Consider the following 17,801-nt stretch of genomic DNA (forward strand, 5'->3'; position numbering starts at 1 on the left):
AAACCCCGCCGAAAAGCCTCACGGACGCGTTATTCGAGGCGTGGAATTTCCTTAATAAGGGCACTCCGACTGATCGCAAATAAATCTTAATTAAATCGAGCAAAATCCCTCGTTAAATCCAATCCGCCATGAAGGTCGCTCGCTCAGCTCCAGGCAGCAACAGGGGCCCGAAAGCAGGGAGCGCGCCGCCGGCCCGCTGCCGTCTGCCCCCCCGAGCCACGCACCAAACCAGACACCTTCCCCTAATCCGCTTAGCAAAATCTCATTTACGTGCCCGACGTGAGAGTCTCCTCCGTGCCCAGCCTCCGAATCCCTCGGGACTTGGGCACCCGGCGGGTGAACCCGCCTGGGGCGGAGGACGAGATCTCCGTGTTAGAAATGACGTTGGAAATGGCACCGAGCAATATTGGGGCTGGCCCCGGAGCCCTTTCGGTCCTGGTCCCCGCAGGGCAGGATGGAGCTGGGAGCCCCAGGTCACGTCAAGAGAGGAAAAGATATCGGGGAAGGCGGGAAATAAGCAATGCCAGCAGGGAGAAGGGGCAGATTCGGAGATTCGGCGCCTCGATGGGTGCTGGTGGCTCTGTCGGGCACCGCTTTGCGGGTCCCGCTCCTGCCCAAGAACCACCCCTGGAGCCACGAGCGAGCGCAGCAGGAAGCCCTCCCAAGGGAAAGGCTTCTCTTAAGCGTTCCTCTGAGCTCCTGTCACCAACTGAAGAAGCAGGAAAACACCACCAAAAACCCAGCTTCGGTGCCAGCAGGCCCCGCACTGAGCCAGGGCGGATCCCGATGTGAATCGGGACGGCAGAGCTGTGAAGCACGCCAGCAAGTTCCCCTCTAATCGCATTTAAGAGAGCTGAAAGCACCGGGCACCGACTAAAACCACAGCCCAACGTCCTCGCGGCACCCAGCGCCGGAACGGGGTGAGGCTGCGGCAGCCCCCGAGCCAGGAGGGGAGCTGGACGCCAGCCCGAGCTGTCCACAACGTCCCCGTGCAAAGAAAGAGCAGCCATAAAAAGGTGAGAGGCCCCCCGCTCCGACGCATGTAACGGGGCAGGCAGAGCTGGGGAAGGCGCAGAGCCTTTCAGCCGAGCAATTAAATCTGCAGCTTCCCCCGGCGCTCCTCCGCACCTTGCTCTTGCCTTACCTCCACCGGGGCACACACCACGGCCTGGGGGGGGGGGGGGCCAACACGTCACCCCATGACGGTTCCCCCACACGGTGACCCTACGGGGGAGCTGTTTTGGGGGCCAAATCCAGGCTGGTTTTGGTGCTGGCGTGGCTGAGCCCCACCCGGATTTGCCCAAACGCGCTGCCTCCTTCCAAACTCGCCGCTTCCCCCTTGCTCCCCGCTTCCAAAGGCGCGCGGGCCGGGCTGGGAAGACGCGCGCGGATTCGCGGGGTCTCGCCCTGGAGAGGTGCAGAGCACCCAGCGTCACTGCTGGGCCCACCCTGCCCAACCTCGAGAAGAACCATCGCCTCGTCGAGGTACTGAGGCATCAAACGCGGCTTCAGCGACCCCACGGTACGCGGGGGGACGTAAATCAGCCCCGCTGGCGGCACGCGCCCCTGACGGATTCGGCCACCCATTATTTACGCTTCGCCGCCCGGCTGAGCCCGCCGGGTCGACACCGCAGCACGCGCACCAAGCTTCGCCAGCGGCCAGACTAATTAACATTTCGCTGCGGTGATTAGACCCGGGCATTAAAACCACGGCGACCCCCCTGCAACGGCGTTAAGGTTGGCGTCAGGCACGCGGCAGGCGGGCAGCGCCGAGCCGAGGGGAGGAGAAGGGGAGGTAAGCGCCTTAAGGGGCGGCTGGTTTCGTGATACAGCACACGGCAGCGGGAGAGCTGGGGGAGGAAAGAGCTTAAACAGCAGGAAATTTCACTCAAAACTCCGGCCTCGGCCAGCAGCGCGGCTCCTCCATGCGAGACCTTCGCTGGGCGCGGCGTGGACGCAGGGGTTTTGGCGCAGGTCCCGCACGCAGGGCAGCCGGCAGAGGCAGCCTCCAAAACTCCGCTCAGTTAAGCCAACTTAGTTAAGTCAGCTCTTAGTTAAGAGCTGGGTCGAGGTCCGCAGCCTCCAAAATCTCCTTAGTTAAGAGCCGGGTTCATTCTGTGAGCCCAGGCCCCTGCCCCACGCGGCACAGAGGGCACGGGAAGGCTTGCAAGCCGGAAAGGTTTTCCAAGGAAAGAAAAGGAAAAAAAAAAAAAAAAAAAAAAAGATTTGTGCGCGTCCCACAAAAACGCGGTGAGGTTTAAGGCGAGACGCTGACCGGACGCCTTCTTGTGGTTCCCCGTTTCCTCAAGATTTGCTAAATCAAAGCCCGCAGCTAGTTGTCGTTTTGGCAGGAAACGTAACCAAACGGCCTCATTTAGAGAGAAGTGAGATGAAGGCACCAGGGCCACGCTCCCCTCCATCCTTCCTGAGCTGTTGGCAGCCCCTGCGGAGGGAGGGGGGAACAACTCCAGGCGCCGGGGCAGAGCGCCCTGCCACAGAGCCACGGCGCCGCAGAGAGCTCAGCATCCCCGGGAGCGCGTCTGCTTGTGCAATTACCGCTTGTGCGACCAATTACCAGAGCCCCTTAAGCCGTCGGGCTTGACGAGCTTCGACGCGAGCAACGCCAGCTACCGGCCTGGCACCGTCCCCTCCGGCGCTCGCTCCGGGCAGAGGAGTCCCCCCCGTCTTCACTGCGGATGTCCAACGCTGCCGGACGCGCGGGTGCCGTCTGACGCGTGCCCAAAATAAAGCCCTGGACACGACCACAGCCGTCGAGGTTTAGCCCAAACCCGAAGGAGAGCCGTGGCTCGGGAAAGCCCCCGGCGCCGCGACCAGCCCCTTTTCCTCCACGAGCGCTGAATTAATTTGCGGAGAGCTTAATTGCACTTCGCGTCCCCCTGCTGAGCCATCCAGTCCCACCGAGCGCGATTTATTTAGCGCAAAACCCGTCCGCTGCTGGCTGCGACTCAGCGGCGCGCTGGCAGCCCCAGGCAGCTCGCAGGGGCCTTGCTGGCGCCCACCGCCGGCAACGCCTCCTCCCCGGGTAGCCGAAAAGCCTCCTTTCCCCCGCCGCCGAAAAAAGGGAACCTCTATTTCCAGCTCCTCTGGTGTGGGAGGAGACAGCTCGTGCCGGCAGAAAGCGCAGGGAGGGAGCGTGGCGGAAACAAACCCCGTGGCTGGCCGGGCTGGGGACGGCTCAAAGGCTGGCCCCGCAGCTCCGACGGGGCCCCACGGCTGCCAAACGTAGCAGGGGACGGCCAAACCCCGCTGGGAAGCACCCACGGGACGGCGAACTCCGTCCCGTCCCCGGCGTTGCCGGCTCTCACCCCACGCTCTGCCCGCGAAGCCGGTCCCGCAGCCCCCCGGGCTCGCTCGGCCTTTCGCAGGGATTTCAGGTTTCAGCCCCTGCCTCCCGGAGACCGCGGTGCTCGGCGCACAGAGCGCGGCGCACAAAAGCACGGGCTACCCCTGCGGCCGGGACCATCAGAGAGCCCCCAGGCACGGGGCAACCAGGCTCGATCACCAGCCCATTAGCAGGACCCCAGCTCCCGTGCCGCGAAATACCCCGAGGAGGAGCTGATCCCTGAGCCTGGCTCGGGACAGCGAGCTGCCACGGGAGACGGGAAGAGCGAAACGAAGGCCGGGCTCACGAAGCCACGCGCCTGGCTCGCTCGGCACCGGCTGCCCGGGCTGGGCTCGCAGCTCAGTTCTCCCATTTTCACCGGCGGCTGGGAAAGGAAACCAGAGGCGGGCAGAAACCAGGCAGAGCTTCCCCCGAAGCCCTCGCCTCGTGCACACGAATGCCAGCGCTGCGGGATTAGAGGGACCGATGTGCAGGGCGGGAGGGCACCGTGCCCCTAAAACACCTCCCCGGGAGCCAGGCAGGTCCCCAAAACGGAGCGAGCGTCCTGCCCGCAGAGCGAAACTCCCCCAGCAGGCACCCATCTAATCCCTCCCGCAGGCCGAGGGACGGTTAAAAGAGAGATTAAAGAGATACCGATAATCCCGCGCATCCCTAATGCGCCTCGCATCATCCGAAGCATCCCACGGAGCTTTGCCAGCTCCTGGAAGCTTTCCAGGCCCGCGAGCCGCAGCAGCGCCCGGCCCCCGGCGCTACGGGCGAAGGGACCGGCCTGGCGTTTGTCCTCAGCTTCACATTCAGGTTCCCCGGGGACGCTCTGCCCTTCCTCACGCTACATCCTGGGAGGAAACGCCGCGGATTCGGGGATTTCGGAGCGGGGGCATCCCCGAGACCGCGGATTTCGGAGCAGCGGAGGAGCTGCGGCCAGATGTGGCACGGGGTCACCTCCCCGCGGGCAGCCGAGGGACGAGCGGAGGGCGTCACACCCCAACCACGCCACAAGCCCGACACCGGGGGGGGGCTGCCGGGGCTTTTGGGGTCTCGCAGCTCCAGTTGGGAGCGCTGCTGCCGTCCGTGGCCAGACGGACGGGCTCGGCTATCGGGGGCAGCGAGGGGCCGCGTGTCCCCAGGGCGCGAGGCAGCCGCGTTCACCGCGAGCTGCCCCAGGGCAAGGAGGGGAAGGAAGCGTCCCCCTGGTTCTGCGGGTGGAAAAATACCGGCTCGGAGACCTGAATGACTCAACGGGAGGGCCACGGAGGAGTCAGCACCGTGAGGAGGGGAGGAGAGGAAAAAAAGGAGAGGAAACCAGGCGTCCCGCCTCGGCCTCCCTCCCCGTGGCCCCGCTAGGTGGAAATCCGCTCCCAAACCCGCCGGCTCGGCTCCTCTCCCCCGTGCGGCATCCCAACGCGTCCCCGCTCCGCGTGCGGCCCCGGCGGGCCCCAAAATCGAGCACCCCGTCACGCAGGGGACGGGGGAAAGCACCGTGCCCACGCTGCGCTCACCCCTGGCACCGCAGCTCCTCGCTGAGCGGGGGCTCAGCCGGCAGCGACCCCACAAACCGGGGGCCCCGGGGACGGGGGTTCCCACTTCTGCAGCGCTCTCCCCCGTGCCGACAGCTCGGGAAGGATGCTCGGGCAGCAGGGAGGGAGGATTTAAGAGCCCGCTGCCACCCGGCCACCCCCCCGCCGAGCCCTTCCCAAAAATCTCCCGGCAGCTTAGCGCAGCCCGCTGCCCCGGGGCGGGGGGGCGGCCAGCTGCTCCCCGTTACGCCTGGCATCGCCCCGCTGCGCTTCCAGGGCGGCCTTGGGGTCGAAGAGCTCCGAACACCCCAGGGTGCGTGGGGGTATATAGGGCCGAGCTCTACGTCAGGACCAGCAAGCCCTCAGCGTCGCAGGGGGGTGCTCGTATATAGGGCCAAATCTCTCCTGCTATGGGGTGGGGGGTGTGGGACCCGCCCCCCCCCCCAAGTAACCAGGTGGAGCTGGAGAACCCTATACAGCACTCCAGGCTTCCCCACACAAAGGACTGGGAGATTCCCCCGTAATCTGGGGTCAGCAGTCCCATAAAGGAGCTTTCCCTCCCGGCCCTGGGGAGCACACCACCCCAGGAACCTGGGCGGCTAATGCGGTTAACGGGGAGGGGGGAGGTTAAAAGACCCCCCCCCCCCCAGGAACAGGGCAATGCCCCACTGATAAAGGGGGTGTACAGCCCTTTATGGGACCACCGTGTGTGTCCCAACCCCAAAGAGGGGTCACCCCCCGTAACCGGGGGGACGCACGGCCCTATACAAGACCAAAGTGTCCCCCCGCCCCCAAGCCCTAAAAAGTGGTCACCCCCCAATAACTGGGGGTGTGCCCAGGACGGAGGTGCCCCCATCCCAAAGAGGGGGCACCCCCCAGCCACTATGGGGTCACGCAGCCCTATATAGGACCGAGGTTCCCCCAACCCCTCCGAGGGGGCTCCCCCCAGAAAACGAGGGGGTGCACGGCCCTATACAAGCCCGGGATCCCTCCAACCCCAAAGAGGGGACACCCCCAGCAAGGAGGGGGGGGGGACCCCGACCCGGTACAGGACGAGCCCCCCCCCCCCAAACACCGGAGCGGGGACACCCCGGGGCGCACGGGGTTGGGGGGGGTGGAGGGGGGGGGGGGGGCTCAGAGCCCGGCCGAGGTGCCCTGAACCCAACGCGGGGGTCTCGCACGGCCCCGGCCCGGTTCCGCGGGCACTCACCGTACATCGCTGCTGCTGCCCCGCCTCGGCTCGGCTCGGCCCGGCTCGGTTCGCCTGAAAACGGCGGTGCCCGGGCCCGGCTCTGCCGGCCGGGGGCGGCACCGGGGAAGAAGGTGGGGGGGGGGACGGGGGGGGGGGCGGCACCGCAGCAGCGGCTCCTCCCGCAGGCACGGCCGCAGCGCCCGCCCCTGGCACGGCTCGGCACGGCTCGGTTCAGCGGGGCCGAAGCCCTGCGAAGGAGCGGGGGGAAGCCGCCCGCAGGTCCCTGCCGTGGGACGGTGCCCCCCTGAGTGCCAGAGCCTGGATGTGGGGCGCGGGCGTGAGACCCCCCCCCCCTCCCCCCCCCCATTTGGGGTTGGGGCCGCCGATCGCTCGAGGTGCCCACAAAAGGCTGCAGGAGCCCCCCCCCCCCCCGGCCGCCCACGCGGCGAAGCCCCCGGCTCGCTCATCAGGCAATGGCTGACGCCTCCCCAGTCCCGCTTGCAGGGAAGTTTATGCTTTAATTAAAACATCTCGGGGGGTTAATCCGCCTTGCGGGCTCCCCGGGTGGCGGAGCTGAGCCCCCTTCCCCGGGGCTGGCGCGGGGGACGCGGCGGCCGTCACCTCGAGGTCTGGGGCTGCCGGGCATCGCTGCTGAGCCCGGAGCAAATCGAAAGCCTCGGGGTAAAACGCGGCGGGGAGGGCAGAGCCCGAGCCAGACGTGGCAAATCCTCCTGCCCCAGAAACCCCCGTCCCTTAGCTTGCAAGGATTTGGGACCAGTGGCTCGCTGCGAAGGGACACGGCGGTCACCGGGACAGCGCTATAGGGAGGCCCTTTGGGGACCTGGCGGCAGCCGCGGCCCCAACCCCGGTCACCGCCAGCTCCCCTCAGCTCTGCCCAAAACACACCGGGCTGGCGCAAAGCCCCGCATTTGCCACCGCTGGAAGCGGCTCCGGCCACCGAGAGCCGGGCCGGACACGAGCACCCCTGCCCGGAGCCGGGGTGCGGGTCCAGGCTGCCTCCGGGACCTTCCTCCTCCCGATCTGCGGCGCAAGAAAAGGATGGAGAGGAATCAAACCCTCCCCACCGCCAGCACCGCTCCCGTCGGCCCCTACCTGTCATCGCCACGCTGGGTCGTGCCACCGCGGGGACCCCGACGCACTCCAGCCTTGCCCGGGGGGGGGTCCCGGCACGGCTCTGCACGGGGCACGGTCACCGCCCGGGAGCCGGCCGACCCCCGGCCTCTCCCCCGGGCGGCCGAATTATTTGGGGATGGGGTCGGGACAAGCGGCCCTGTCCCCGCTTCAGGCTCGGAACCGGGGTGCCGAGCTCAGCACGGCGGGCACGTGGGGCACCGAGGGCTGCCCTGCTCCGGGCCCCGGGGACCTGCTGCGGGGCAGCCCGGCGGCGAGGAGGTGGCCCGCAGGCACCGGGGGACGGCGGCGACGCGGAGCAGCGGCAGTCATGCCGGGAGGGAGGCCGGCAGCGGGGAGCCGCTCGCCCCGGGCACCTCCTTTGTCAGGCACGTCCGTGTGTCCCCGGTCCCTCTGCTCCCTCCTTCCTCCCGCAGCTGTTTCCATGGACACGGAGCTGCAGCAGCAGCAGCAGCAGCAGCAGCCGCAGCGGGGTCTCCGGCACCGAGCCCTTCGCCAGCCACGTGCCCGGGGCAGAACCGAACCCCACGCCCACAGGCCGGCTCCCCCGGAGCTGTTCCCGCGGCCCCTCGGGGTGTTCGCGGCGGCCCTCACGCACCCGCCTCTGTTCTGGTGCCGACAGCGGCCACGTCGCTTGCACGGCGCCCGGGGACGGGCTGGTCGCGCGCCTCGACGCTCCTCCGCGCGCAACGCCACGCCCCTCGCACGTCTCCGCGGCGCTCCTGGCACGAGGATCCCTTCGTCGCACGCGCCCGGCGCGGGAAGGACGAGGACGCTGCCACGGCGCCAGGCGGAACACGCCCCGAGCGGCGGCCGGAGGACGATCGCCGCCAGAAAGGCGGCCGGCGCCCGCCCCGCAGCTGCGACGGGTCCCCCGAGGGCACCTCCGCCGGGAGCGCTGGCGTTCGCAGGGCGTCAGGGCGAGACGCCCCAGCTCCGGAGGACAAAACCCACTGTCATTCTGCCATAATAGGTCCCCAGCGCATCCCCCGGGGCCAGACGTACCCGCACCACACCTGGTTTCGAGGTGGGGAAACCGAGTCACGCTCTGCCTCCCGCACCCCAACCCCAACGGCTCAAAACCAGCCAAACCCAGCCGGCAGCGATCTCCCTTTGGGGGGGGGGGTCTCCCACCTCCGTGGGAATATTCAGCACCTCACTTCATTCCCCGGCCGTTATCCTTACCTCGCGGGGTTTCTCACTTGTTTTGCTCCTGGCATTACGTATTTTTAGCTGGCCCCGGTCGCTTGTCAGGAGAAGCCGTGCCCTGCCTCCTGCCGCGGTCGCGGAAGTCGCTGCGTGCCCGGCTAGGAAGTCTAGCCCAGCACTGGTGAATTACTGGGTCTGCTGTCATTAAGACCCGGGCAATTGCACTGCTGATCTGTATTTATTACTGCACCATTACTTAGAGATAAACCGTTTATCCCTAAAGCTGTTGGTACGGTGTCTGGTACCGTATCCCAAGCCCGTAAGGCATCAGGGCTGCCTTAAGCCCTTACGCTGCCCAAACCCACGGAAGACGTTGGCACGGTGCTAAACCATCGCCCTCCACCTCCTGCCCAGGCACGGAGGGGCTCTCTCTCTCCCAGCCCAGAGAAAACCCCACAGAGGGCTTTATATCCGCTAGCAAAACAAGGAGAATAAAGCGAGCTTTCTTTCACCTCTGTTCCAAACAGACCAAAGGACACGCTTGGGCCAGGTTGGAAGGAAATCCCAATTTCCCCCTTTCTCACACCGCTCTGAGCAGAGCGGCACACGCTCCCCACGCGGCAGCAGGCAGCATAAACCCGTCGCCACGCTGCTGCTGAGATGTCCCAGCTGGCATCTCAAGGAGGAAGAGCTGAATTCCCTCAACCAGCTCCCAGACAGGTCTGTAAGAACCGTTAACATGCGTATGACCAGAAATGCCTCTGCATGGATGCATAGGACCCATGGAGAAAGGGTTAAAGGGATCAGCTTACAGTGCCACAGAGGGTCGTGCGCCTGCTTTCATCAAGGGGCCAGACAGCAGGAAGATGAAGAACAAAAGGAAGATAACAAAGAACAAACCTAAAGATAAGGTGACATGAAGATGAAGAGCAGAGCTGGAGCCATAAAACACCCGGAGACGTGTAACAGCGGGGCTCTTTTGGCAAAGATTTATGGGAACAGATAATGAGGCAGAAGGTTCCCAAACTGCCCATAACAGATCTGTCAGAGCAGCTTCTTGCCGCCACTCAGGAGGAAGCCAAAAGAGGCAGCGAGGACTCAACACTGCGGCACACACCAGTGATCCCCACCACAGCCGCGGTGCCTGGGAGGAGGTGGTGGCAGCGTGTGCAGCCAGCGTATTCCCAAGTTTTGTGCAATAAAATCCCTTTCCTCACCTTTCCAGGTGCCCTGCCACCCCCTGTTCCAGACAGGAACTCTCACAAGCCTGACCCTTGCCCCCAGCAGGAGTTTGGGAGAGGAAAACCCTCTCAGGTCCATCTTTACTGTGACAGTGAAGTCCCAAAGAGCTGAGAGATGGTTAAGCTATGTACATGACCATGAAGCCCCCAGAGATACTCAGATCACGTGTCCCCTGCCTGGGGATCTCCTGACCAAGAGGTGATTGTGGAAGGGGGCTCAAAATCCCCAGCGGCTCCTTATTAGCCACCTCTAAGGGGGACACAGCCCTGCTGGTGTCCATAAATCCCCCATCTCACTGGTGTCACCCAGTTTGGTGAAGGTGAAGCCACGGAGCCGCCGTGTCCCCCTCCTGTTACCTTGTCTTCGAGGCATGATGCAGAGCTGCTCCTTCTCATCAGCGCCTAGAACGAGCAATTAAAGATGTTAATTACAACACGGGGCCCTGGGGATGGCTGCCCAACGGCCCCTAACCAAGACCAGACCCTTCTTTTTGAACCCAACCCCACCACCACTGTCACCACCGAACCACGTCCCCCAGCGCCAGGTCCAACCTTTTGCCGAACACCCCCAGGGACGGTGACGCCACCACCTCCCTGGGCAACCCGTCCCAGTGCCTGACCGCTCTTTCTGAGCAGAAATGTCTCCTCATTTCCAACCTGAACCTCCCCCGGCACAACCTGAGGCCGTTCCCTCTGGTCCTACCACTGGTTACCTGTGAGAAGAGGCCGACCCCCAGCTCCCCACACCTTCCTTTTCAGACGAGGCTCAGGACCTCACCCAACCTGGCCTCAAAACACCTCAGGGACGGGACATCCCCAGCCTCTGCGGGCAGCCCGTGTCAGCGCCTCAGCACCCCCTGAGGGAAGGATTCCCTCCCGACCCCCATAACCTAAACTTCCCCCTCGGGTTTAAAACCATTCCCGCTCCTCCTATCAACACCTGACTGAGCAAAGACTCTCCCCATCCCTTTTATAAGCCCCCCGGAGTACTAAAAAGCTGCAGTGAGCTCAAGGAGCGGCTCCCCGTGAGCCCCGGGGCGCTGAGAGGGCGCTGAGGGGACCCTGCTGCCCCCTCCCCCCTCCCGCCCCGCCCCTCCCCGTCAGAGCGGCGCGAACCGCCCCCCCCCCGCGCGAAATCTCGCGAGATCTCCGCCCGCCGCCGTTGCTGTGGGGACGGGAAGAACCCGGAAGTCTCGCGCGAGCGGCGGCGCAGGGCGCTGAGGAGGCCCCGGCCCCGCTCCCCGCCGCGGCCTGCAGCCTGCAGCCGGGCCCGCTCCGCCGCCATGGAGGCGAACGCGCCGAAGCGGAAGGAGCCGCGCAAGGCGCTGCGGATCAAAGTCATCTCCATGGGCAACGCGGAGGTGGGCAAGGTGAGGCGGCGCGATTGGCTGCCGGGCGATGAGGGACGGGCCCGCTGGCCAATCGGGGAGCGGGCTGCCCCGCGAAGGAGGCCGCGGATTGGCCGCCAGCACGGCAGGGGGGAGCCAATCAGAGCGGCTCGCTGCGTACGGAAGGTTGGTGAGGCGCTTTCGTGATTGACAGCGGTGGGGGCGGGGCTACGCGTGGAGGCGCGGCGGTTATTGGCTGCGTGCGGGACGGGGGCGGGCTTGTATGGCTGCGGGCGGGTGTCATGGCGGCGCCCAGCGGGTGTCATGGCGGCGTCCATACCCAAGGCCCGGCGGCCGTCACCCGGCCCCGTGTGAGGGAACCCCGCGGCCCTTAGGGTCCGTCCCTGGCGGGGGGCTCCCGGTTCCCATTCGGGTTCTTCTCCCGAGTGCTGCCCTCCCTCCGTGTTAAATAAATAAAATAAAAGTCCTTTAAACGGCTGACACCTCAAAGTCCCCTCGGGGCAGGCGAGTGCCTCGCAGGGAGCAAAAAAACCTCGAAGGTTTCCCCAAAACAGCGTGAGCAGGCGTTATTCCCTGGGGCATTTCTCTCTCCGAGGCCTACAGCAGCTGAATTCCTCTCACAAACAACGTCTCACCCGCCAGTCAGGGCAGAACTGGGGCTGGAGGGAGCCTGTTGGGTCCCTAAATGCGTTTTTTGACAGCCTGAGCAGGCAGCGTGAGGTGCTCCCCGAGATTTTGGGGGTCTGGCTTCTCCCTGTCAACAAATGGCTTGTCCAGGCTTGGGGTTTTAAATAAGGGAATAAATCCCCGCAGAGTTTTGTGACACTCGTACCTGCAAAGACAGGCAGTCTGCAGTCTGCGTAGCCTTGAAAGCAGTGGACGTGGCCTTGCCTGGCTCTGCAGAACCTTTTGCCAGGTAAGAGGTGCCTGGACAGTGTGGTTTTCCCCTAAATCTCCTTAAATTTCCCTTAGATCTCCCCTTCTGATGCACCCACAGCTCCCTCATTCTCGCTCAGCTGCCAGCTCGTGTCCTGAGGCCAGCCCTGGGGATCTGAGCTTTCTCTTCCAAATGCTTAAAGAATAACAAACACCCAGGGGTGGCATCCTAGATTTTCCTTCCTTTTGCAGAAAGAAAACTGTTCCTGGTAAATATTGGCACTTTGGTTATGAGTTAAGTAATTGGTTTAGGGACTTAGGGCAGAGAATGTCTCTGCAGCCACCCAGCAGGCTGGAGGCTGTCGACTAATTCAGCGTTAATGTGACCGTGTGATCCCAGCCCCACGGTGCCGTGTCCTCCTGGTGAGACTTTCCCTCTTCCTTCCTCCCAGAGCTGCATTATAAAGCGCTACTGCGAGAAGAGGTTCGTTCCCAAATACCTGGCGACCATCGGCATCGACTACGGCGTCACAAAGTGAGTACCTTCATGGTGAGGAGCTGGGAGAGGGGTGAGCCACGTGGTGTGGGGGCTGCCGGCGGGTCAGCGAGGTGTCTGCTGCGGGGGACAAAGGGAAAATGTGTGCTGGGCCTGTCCTGTGTCCCACGGCTCCTGGGTGACCACACGGCCCTGAGCTGGGCATGCTGTGGAGTACAGGGCAGAGACCTGCAGCCACGCTCTGCCGTGTTAGCTTCATACATCAAATAATCTGCATTTCGCCTTCCTCGGGTAGCACAGAGCCCCATTGCCGCGTTACATCCAGAGCTGGTGCTGTCCTCCTTGTCTGAGCAGCTCTTGGGGCAATTTTCTGGCCATTAAACCATGCAATCGGAACTTCGTATTGATTTCTCTGGCCCTGATCACCCAGCTCTTTCTCTGGCACAGAGGAAAAGCATTCCTCTGGGGGCACAGCCTGTGTGAGGGTTGAGGCAGAGCATTCTCAAGCATTTCCTTCCTGTTCTTTCAGAGTGCAGATCAGGGACCGAGAGATCAAAGTGAACATCTTTGACATGGCGGGGCACCCGTTCTTCTACGAGGTAAGGCAGCCCCGGCCGTGGGCAGCGCGCCGCAGAGCTGCCCTCAGCCTGCCCACCCCCGAGGCGTTTGGCACCTGCCAGCTTTCCTCAGCATCCCCAAGGGGCTTGGTCCAGTGCCTGGCACGGGATCCTCGCTCTGCCCTGCTGGGTCGTCCGCAGGGACACACAAGCACACACAAATGAGTCTCTCAGTCAATTCCCAGACCTTACAGTCTCCCCATTTATTGGTCTGATGCTTTGTTTGCCACCGTGCCTCTGCTCTTTTGTGTGTGCAGAGATTCACAGAATCATACCACAGAATGGCTGAGGTTGGCAGGGACCTTAAAACTCATCTAGTTTCAGCACATCTTCCCTGGGCACAGCCCCTGCCCCCAGCCCAGGCTGCCCCCAGCCCCATCCAGCCTGGCCTTGGGCACTGCCAGGGATGGGGCACCCCCAGCTCCTCGGGGCAGCCTGCGCCAGGGCCTCACTGCCCTCCTAGTAAAGAATTTCCTCCTAACATCTAATCTGAATCTCCTTTCTTTTAGTTTAAAACCATTCCCCTTTGTCCTATCATTATCTGCCCAGGTAAAAAGTAAAAGAAAAAAATATATATGAGTAAAAGATTGGTCTTTTATAGGTTGACTGCTCCCCGTGAGTAGCCCAGTAAGGTATTACTTGCCTAGCTTTTGCTGCTACAAAAAAAAAAAAAAAAAAGCTGCTTTTGGCCCTGTTTTTTGGCCCTGCAGGTGAGGAACGAGTTTTACAAGGACACGCAGGGAGTCATCCTGGTCTACGACGTCGGCCAAAAAGAGTCGTTCGACGCGCTGGACGCGTGGCTGGCCGAGATGAAGCAGGAGCTGGGCCCTCACGGGAACATGGACAACGTCGTCTTCGTTGTCTGTGCAAACAAGGTAGGGCACGGTAGGGAGACAAGTTTGTGGCTTTGAGAATGTGGTGACCACGCATCGGTCAGAAAGGGATCAAGCAGAGGCTACGTTATATTTGTACCCTGGAAACTCTTACAGACTTCTTTATTTTTATCTTCTGTGCTTTCTTTCTATGCTGCCTCCATCCCTTCAGGATAAACAATCAGCTTCTCCAACCAGATCATCGTTAGGTGATTTTCTTCAGAGCTGTATTGCTCCAGCTGTCTCTGCAGGCCCCAGCCAGGCTCCGACCTTTGCCTCTTGTCTCGTTCCAGATTGACTGCACCAAGCACCGCAGCGTGGATGAAAGCGAGGGGCGGCTCTGGGCAGAGAGCCGGGGCTTTCTTTACTTCGAGACGTCGGCGCAAACGGGAGAGGGAATCAACGAGATGTTCCAGGTAACGTGGGATGGAGGCGAGGAGGGCACAGACCCTGCATTGACCCAGGATGGCAGAACATCCTCCGAAATTCCTGAATCCCACAACACCTCTTAGCCCCCTGCCCTAGAGGTAGCTTTGCAGTGAAGCGCCACGCCAAGAAAGCTGTAGCTTTCCCTTTAGCATTCCTTTTTTTTTTTTTTTTTCCCCCCCCACTTTTAGCATTCCCTCCTGCTAACTCCTTCCTGCGTCTGCAGGCTTTCTACTCTGCCATCATCGACCTGTGCGACAACGGCGGGAGGCGCCCCCCCTCCAGCATGGGGGTCGGCTTCACCAAAGAGCAGGCAGACGCCATTCGTAGGATCCGCAACAGCAAGGACAGCTGGGACATGCTGGGTGTCAAGCCTGGAGCCACCAGGTGAGGGGGGCTTCATGCCTAACAGTCCGTAATCTTTCTGGTAGCTTCTGTGGTCTCTTAGCGAGCTGCCTGCAGCTCACCTTGGTTTGTATAGCAGGCAGGTACAAGTAGTTTGTGTTTAGCCGCAAAATTAGGGCAATATAAAAGAAACCCTCTGTCCTGAGCACGAGATTTCCCCTTCTGGCAGCCAAGCCAAGCCGAAGGTAAGTGGAGAGTGATGAACATGAGAACTTCCAGCCCTTCCAGCTGCCCAGCCCCACATCCTGCCTCCAGGCTGAGCTGTCTCTGGTCGCCCACTTGCTCGGCATGTTTGGAGCAGCTCCAGCTTTACCTTCCTTGCTCTCTCCAGGTCCGGAGAAGCTTTTAGGCTGCCGCAAGGCTGCTGCCCACGTTGTCAAAGAGAGATGGCGGCTTTTCCACCTAGTAACGGTTCTCTCACGAGATGAGCTTTCTCTTGCCTTCCTCAGAGAACTTTTAGCTAGGAATTGGTCACTGCTGTGGAAGGGGTTGGATATTGAATCTCCCAGTTCTGCTGTGTGACTTGGGCAGCTAAAACAAGTCCCCAGGGCTATGTCTTACTTGCTTTTCTTTGAAACACGAGAATTATGCTTGCGTACACTTTGTAGAGGGCCAGGAGAGTAGATTTTTGGGTAACGTCACTCAGGACTCGTCCGTTCTCCAAGGCTCGGCTCTCCGAAAGGTGCGCGTTGAGGCAGAGCCCTCCTCCAGCCCCCTTGCACCCACGGGGAGAGTTCAGCAGCTCCGAGGGCAGTTTGTGCTCTGATCCCTAGCGCGGACGGACTCACCTCCCTCACGAGGTGCCCCCCATCTCTGCACGGCCCTCGGCCTAGACACCACGGCTTAAAGGGCTGAAGGGCCGTGCAGTGCCTTCGCCCCGGTGCGTAGGCGGTTTGATGCGGAGCTGAGGCAGGGTGCGTGTGCCCCCACGCTGTCTCCCAGCTTTCTGCTCCTGGGGTGCCACCGAGGCACGTGGCTGCTTGATGGGATGATTCGTGCCCGCGCGGTCCCGTGGCGGAGAGGGTGGGTGCCTGCCCCAGGAGAGGGATTCTCCTCCTCTCCCTCTGCTTGTGCCCTGCTGAGAAGTGCCCCGTGAGCTTTTCTTCAGCTCCTTGTCCGCATCGTCGCTTTCAAAGCCTGGAAAACCATGGTGCCAGCGAGGGAGGGCTTCAGAAGCGCCCGCACAGGGAGCTCCTCACCCTACCGTGCTTTGCCAGCCAAGCCAAAGCTTTGCTCCCCTCACTGTCGTCGCTGTTGTGCTGTCTCCTAGGGACGAGGTGAACAAAGCCTACAGGAAGCTGGCCGTGCTGCTCCACCCCGACAAGTGCGTGGCTCCCGGCAGCGAAGACGCCTTCAAAGCCGTGGTGAACGCCCGGACTGCGCTCCTCAAAAACATCAAGTAGGGAGCAGAGCCCCTCGGAGCTGGAAACCTTCCCCTCCTCCTCCCGGCTAGCTCCCAGTCAGCCGCACGGCCGTGGGGCGCTCCCCTCCTCCTCAGATTTACCCGCTGGCACGGACAGAGGCACTCCCAGCACCGACCAGGGGAGCAAGACCCCAGCGTGCTCGCGATGTGTTGCAAAGGGCGCCGATGGCAATGTGAGGAAGAGGGGGGGGGTTTGCTCGAGGAAACCTCTGCTGCTGCGGGAAGGAACTGGCTCCAGGGAGTGTCCAGTTCCTCCCCAAACTGTTGTGGTGCCAAGGAAGGTCCCTTTGGCAGGATGAGGGCTCTCCCCCTGGCACTCACCTCCTCATCACGGCACCTCCCTCCCTCTCCCTGAGCTAAACTTGTCAGGGAGAGCCCCAAAGGCTGCAGTCCCTCACGCCACGCGCTCCCTCTCTCCTTCCCCCGATGGGAACGCGTTAGGCATGGCTGGGTAAGACAGCCCCCCCCCCAAAAAATGCAGCCCCCCCCACTCCCTTTTGGCATTCATTGCTGGTCACCCCAAAAAGTGCTTGTAGGGGCTTGGGATCTGCCTATTGGGATTCTGAGGGAGGTGATGGCCGCGACGGCTGCCGGGCTGAAATGGGAGATCCCTTGGGGTCCCGTGGTTTTGGCAGGACCCCGTTTTATTTCCTTGCTGCTGTGTGAGGTTGGCAGGGAAGGCCAGGACACCGAGCTATGAAACAAAAGCCACCGAGAGTGTGCAGGGGTGTGTGTGTGTGTGTCCCTAACCCACCCCCAGACTTACCCTTTTTGTTTTTTGTTGTGTTTTTTTTTTTTTTTTCCCTGTGGTCAGTGCAATTTTTATTTATTTATTTCTTCACTCAAGGCAGCTTTTCTGTGTTTCCCCTTAAAACATGTCATAAATCAACAGTAGATCCCCTCCTTAGCAGGAAGCGTTAAGGACCTTTAAGGCCAGCATCTTTTTGCATCGCTTCGGTTTCTGCTTTCTTCTGGGCAGAAGAAACCAGCTGTCCCGCTGGGAAGCACTTTCTGCTCCTCTGGTGCAGCTGCAGCCGAGGGGAGGTGCTGCTACAAAGGGTTAATGTGTAAAATAGCTCCACGTATCCCTACCGAACCTATTTCTCTGCGTTTTTTCCACTGAGGAGGGCAAATAATGCTGCTGCTGAATGGTGTGCTTCGCTCTGAGGGCGAGATCTCCGAGTTGTTTTAAGGCTGCCTCGGCTCCCGCTGCTCGGGGGCTCTCCAGCCCTGCACACTCCCCCCCCCAAAGCTCGCTCCTCAGGTGCCGCTGCTCGCTGCTCTGGGGTTTCTCCCGGCTGTTTATGGAGCTGCCCGTACGTTTGGCGACGCTTTACCCACGCCTGTCACGTCGAGCGATGCCGGTGACCTTCGAAGCTGTGTTATTTTTATAAATTAAACCCCCCCAACCACCACCACCACCTCTTTGGAACAAAGGAAGCCCTGTGAGCTGTCCTCCCGCTGCGGCTGCTTGCTGTTAATGTTTAATTGCCCTTTGACTCATTTCTCTCCTCCCCAGCCGGCTCCGGCCGAGGCTGGTGGCGAAGAGCTGCCCTCGAGGGTGATGGAGGTTGTGAATCAACCCTGCAGAGCGGGGAGCTGGGCTAAGGCACCGAGGGAATGAGGCAGCTCGGGAAGCCCCACGGGGACGTGATGTGGGCCTGCAGCCCTCCCTGGCTGCCTTCAGGGGACCTCGAGCACCCAGAGGCTTGGGGGGCGTGG

The 17,801-nt window shown here is 62.3% G+C and overlaps 3 protein-coding genes across 7 annotated transcripts in view; 2 read left to right on the forward strand and 1 right to left on the reverse strand.

The window, feature by feature from the left end:
* Positions 1-10,660, reverse strand: part of EFR3B (EFR3 homolog B) — a 39,936-nt gene extending 29,276 nt beyond the window's left edge. The window contains exons 1-2 of one of the 5 annotated variants that reach the window (XM_040552295.1): positions 10,556-10,660; positions 9,973-10,017 (exon numbers count right to left, since the gene is read on the reverse strand). In XM_040552295.1, coding sequence (XP_040408229.1) covers positions 9,973-10,017; positions 10,556-10,580 — 70 coding nt within the window. In that variant the 5' untranslated portion in view covers positions 10,581-10,660. Of the gene's footprint in view, positions 1-6,091; positions 6,201-7,186; positions 7,326-9,972; positions 10,018-10,328 lie in introns of those variants that run through there. The other 4 variants (XM_040552296.1, XM_040552298.1, XM_040552299.1 and 1 more) reach the window with 4 other exon arrangements.
* Positions 6,703-10,246, forward strand: LOC121067588 (transcription initiation factor TFIID subunit 4-like). The gene is made up of 2 exons (XM_040552300.1): positions 6,703-7,880; positions 8,145-10,246. Exons 1-2 carry the CDS (start codon positions 7,133-7,135, stop codon positions 8,456-8,458), a joined length of 1,062 nt encoding a protein of 353 aa, XP_040408234.1. The 5' UTR covers positions 6,703-7,132; the 3' UTR covers positions 8,459-10,246.
* An 86-nt stretch (positions 10,661-10,746) lies between the features above and the next one.
* DNAJC27 (DnaJ heat shock protein family (Hsp40) member C27) lies at positions 10,747-16,801 on the forward strand. Its single transcript, XM_040552302.1, has 8 exons — positions 10,747-10,985; positions 12,293-12,375; positions 12,866-12,935; positions 13,664-13,828; positions 14,119-14,241; positions 14,478-14,638; positions 15,927-16,102; positions 16,170-16,801. Exons 1-7 carry the CDS (start codon positions 10,899-10,901, stop codon positions 16,057-16,059), a joined length of 822 nt encoding a protein of 273 aa, XP_040408236.1. The 5' UTR covers positions 10,747-10,898; the 3' UTR covers positions 16,060-16,102; positions 16,170-16,801.
* The last annotated feature ends 1,000 nt before the right edge of the window (positions 16,802-17,801 follow it).

Source organism: Cygnus olor, chromosome 3 (genome assembly GCF_009769625.2).
Source record: "Cygnus olor isolate bCygOlo1 chromosome 3, bCygOlo1.pri.v2, whole genome shotgun sequence".
NCBI classification, from domain to species: domain Eukaryota; kingdom Metazoa; phylum Chordata; class Aves; order Anseriformes; family Anatidae; genus Cygnus; species Cygnus olor.